Source organism: Micropterus dolomieu, unplaced genomic scaffold, assembly GCF_021292245.1.
Source record: "Micropterus dolomieu isolate WLL.071019.BEF.003 ecotype Adirondacks unplaced genomic scaffold, ASM2129224v1 contig_9847, whole genome shotgun sequence".
Classification (NCBI taxonomy): Eukaryota; Metazoa; Chordata; class Actinopteri; order Centrarchiformes; family Centrarchidae; genus Micropterus; species Micropterus dolomieu.
The window spans coordinates 1-3,935 of NW_025738833.1; the positions used below are offsets into that span (position 1 = coordinate 1).

The 3,935-nt window shown below is 41.3% G+C and overlaps 1 protein-coding gene across 1 annotated transcript; it reads right to left on the reverse strand.

Moving 5' to 3' along the window:
- Positions 1 to 4: 4 nt before the first annotated feature.
- Positions 5 to 2,713, reverse strand: LOC123965489 (protocadherin alpha-3-like; the record flags this gene model as incomplete). Its single annotated transcript, XM_046042007.1, has 1 exon — positions 5 to 2,713. A coding segment is annotated over exon 1 (2,343 nt), but the record flags the coding sequence as incomplete, so codon positions are not given.
- Positions 2,714 to 3,935: the final 1,222 nt, after the last annotated feature.

Below are 3,935 nucleotides of genomic sequence, written 5' to 3' on the forward strand. Positions count from 1 at the left end.
ATCCCCTCCTCCTGTCAGGGAGCACTAGTGTATTCGCGTGGCTGCCCGGGACTATAGTAGATCCTATACTCATTCTGGGTCCAACTAACATGTACCGTTTCTCTCCAGATCTGTACTGGATGCTGTGGCACAGTGTCCCGTCATAATTAGTCTCTTGCAGATATTTAGAAGTATAGTCTGTGGTTTTGGAGCACTGCATTGCAATCAGCACGATGATACTGATGAGAAAAAGTACAGAAACTGAGCCCAAAGTTATCATCAGATAAAAAGTCACATCGGTCCCCTCCTCATCTTTGGCTGAACTTTTAACATCAGAAGCTGCAAAAGCCTCTTTGGGCTCCACAAGTTTGACCACCACAGTAGCTGTTGCTGAGAGCGACACGTTCCCATTGTCTTTGACCAGTATGATCAGTTTGTGCTCAGCCTCGTCTGTCTCTGTGAAGGAGCGAAGTGTTCTGATCTGTCCTGTATAGCGGTCCAAACCAAAGAGACTGTGGTCAGTGACTTGCTGCAGTGAAAAGAGTAACCAGCCGTTATATCCTATATCAGCGTCATAGGCTCTGACTTTAGTCACCAAGTGTCCTGCGTTCACATTGCGAGGAATCTCCTCCACACCTTCAGCAGAACCGTTAGAGCTGACTGGATACAGGATGACTGGAGCGTTGTCGTTCTGATCCAGAATGAACACGTTCACTGTGACGTTGCTGCTCAGTGACGGAGTTCCAGAATCTGAGGCAACAACTTGGAACTGGAACGTTTTCAGAGTTTCAAAGTCGAAACTTTTTAGCGCCAAAATGTCTCCGTTTTCAGAGTTTATGTTGAGGAAAGATGTTATATCATTTTCACTTCTTCCTCTGACAGTGTGATAAGAAATAGCTGCATTTTCATTTACATCTTTGTCCGTTGCGCTCACGGAGAATATAGACGCTCCAGCTACGTTATTTTCTGAAAGGTAAAACTGTAATGGGTTTTGGGAGAATTGTGGACTGTTGTCATTCACATCTAATATCTGGATGTTCAGAGTTTTAAGAGTAGATAAGGGAGGTTCACCACAATCGATTGCTTTGATTGTTATTTCATAATGTGACACCTCCTCTCGATCCAAAAATCCCTTCGTGACAACCGAATATATGTTTTCCTTATAAGAAGGCTTTAATTCAAAAGGTACTTCATTTGTTATGCTTGATATTATTTTTCCATTGACACCAGAGTCTTTGTCCGTCACACTAATAAGTGAAATAACTGTTCCAGGCTTTGAGTCTTCAGACACTGTGTTTGACAGTGATGTGACTTCTATTTCTGGAGGATTATCATTGACGTCTTTCATCTTTATAATTACTCTACACCCACCTGTTAACGGAGGCGTGCCTTTGTCAGATGCTTCAACATCGAGTTTATAAATCTCTGATTCCTCAAAATCCAGGACTCCTTTCAATTTAATTTGACCACTTAAACTATTCAAGTCAAATATCTCGTAAACTTTACGTGCTAATGTTTTGCTAAGGCTGTACTCTATTTCTCCATTAGGCCCTTCGTCTGGATCTATTGCACTCACTGACGTAACAGCACTGCCAACTGGGACGTTTTCATATATTTCAATTTGGTATGTATCCTGACTAAACATTGGACGATTATCATTACTATCAAGAATAATAATGGAAACATTGAGTGTTCCTGATCTTTGAGGCTTCCCTCCATCAACTGCTGTCACAAATATCAAATGTTTATCATTTCTTTCTCTGTCTAATGGCTTCTTCAGCACTAAAAATGGTATTTTGTCCTCATCGCTTTGACTGGTTTCTATTTCAAAGTGATCGTTTGACGTTAATGTATATGTACGGATAGAGTTAATTCCAGCATCGGGATCACGGGCCGTATGCAACTGGAATCGCGTTCCCGGAGATGCATGTTCTGCTATTTGAAACTGCTGTTCCTTTTCAGGAAAACTGGGGGAGTGGTCATTTACATCGGTAATTTCTACAACAATATGATGCATTTCTAAAGGGTTTTCTACAAGGATCTTTAGCTCTATTAGACATACACCTCCTCCCTGACACAGCTCCTCCCTGTCGATTTTTTTACGGATCTGCAAGGCACCATTGTCTGGGTTTACCTCGAAAAAAGCGTCCTTAGATCCAGACACAACTCGAAATCGTCGATCAATCAGAGAGGTTTTGTCCAGACCAAGATCCTTGGCAACATTTCCAACAAGGGTTCCTTCTTTCATCTCCTCTGGAATTGAGTATCTCAATTCAGCCAAAGTGTGGTTTCCGAAAATCAGCAGTAAGGAAATTTGAAAAGCAAACCCACAGTATTCACTTAATCGACGTCGTCTTTCGCTCGCCATCGTTACCCATCAACACATACAAACACACAAACAGAAGCTTGTTTCTGCAGGAAATCAGTTTTCGAAATCAGACGTCCACACGGTCTCTTCCGACTCCAGCTCCTACATCAAATGTATCCTCTGCTGAGAGGCACCAAACAAAAGCTTTGTTAGGGGAGGGACAAAGTCTTTTCATGGCCCTTTTGATGTTACACTGACACCAAGAGGACAACATTTTATACTACTTTAAATTGTTTGAACAAATAATAATTCTTTACGTATTTTGTCAGCAACTATACCTGGGAAGTTCAAGACAAAAGTGTAAAGCAGCTTCAGGTATTCATATGTTGACATAATTAAAAATTGAAGCTGAAACGTTTTAATTCAAACTAAATGATCTGATGAAATATTGCTATTTATCATGTTTAGACAACGCTGTACATTCTGTTTTGCCTGGGAGCATTAAAACCGATATATTTCGGTGCCATGAAATTGCCTTTCTCTTCACACAACCGATTTCCTTAACCAAAGAGTTCTGTGCTCAGTCATCAAGCCAGTTGCAAGATAATCCAGTAACTGTAATCAAAACACTAACAGCAAGCTTAGGTGGGGGTGATTGGTAAAATCTTGTTGGCCACATTGCCAAAACTGAAGGTACAATTACAATGACTTTTGTCTAATATTTAATTATTATGGGACAATACTTTATTCCATCAATCTGAAATATGTCTGGTAAACACAATGGTCTTGAGAGTACATAGGTGTGTACAGGAGAGATAAACAGTATTGGTTATATGTACAGTAAGCAATAGGGAGACAGTCTATAGATTATTATGCTCATTGGCAGACACAACGCGTGTTATCGATACAGCCGAATACTACTAACTTCTGTGAATAATTTAATAACAACAAGGGAAAAATTAACTGAAATAATGCGACACAGTTTCGAGCTGGCAGCGTCACACGGCTCACTTGTTTTGATGTTCGTGTTTTTCTTGGAAATTCTACTGTCGATCGTCATTATATAAAGAGGCTTTAGACATGTGTTAGTCCAAGTATGGACACTATCACACGCAAACCACTGCACATTTAAAGTCTTACCTCTCCAGATCCCCTCCTCCTGTCAGGGAGCACTAGTGTATTCGCGTGGCTGCCCGGGACTATAGTAGATCCTATACTCATTCTGGGTCCAACTAACATGTACCGTTTCTCTCCAGATCTGTACTGGATGCTGTGGCACAGTGTCCCGTCATAATTAGTCTCTTGCAGATATTTAGAAGTATAGTCTGTGGTTTTGGAGCACTGCATTGCAATCAGCACGATGATACTGATGAGAAAAAGTACAGAAACTGAGCCCAAAGTTATCATCAGATAAAAAGTCACATCGGTCCCCTCCTCATCTTTGGCTGAACTTTTAACATCAGAAGCTGCAAAAGCCTCTTTGGGCTCCACAAGTTTGACCACCACAGTAGCTGTTGCTGAGAGCGACACGTTCCCATTGTCTTTGACCAGTATGATCAGTTTGTGCTCAGCCTCGTCTGTCTCTGTGAAGGAGCGAAGTGTTCTGATCTGTCCTGTATAGCGGTCCAAACCAAAGAGACTGTGGTCA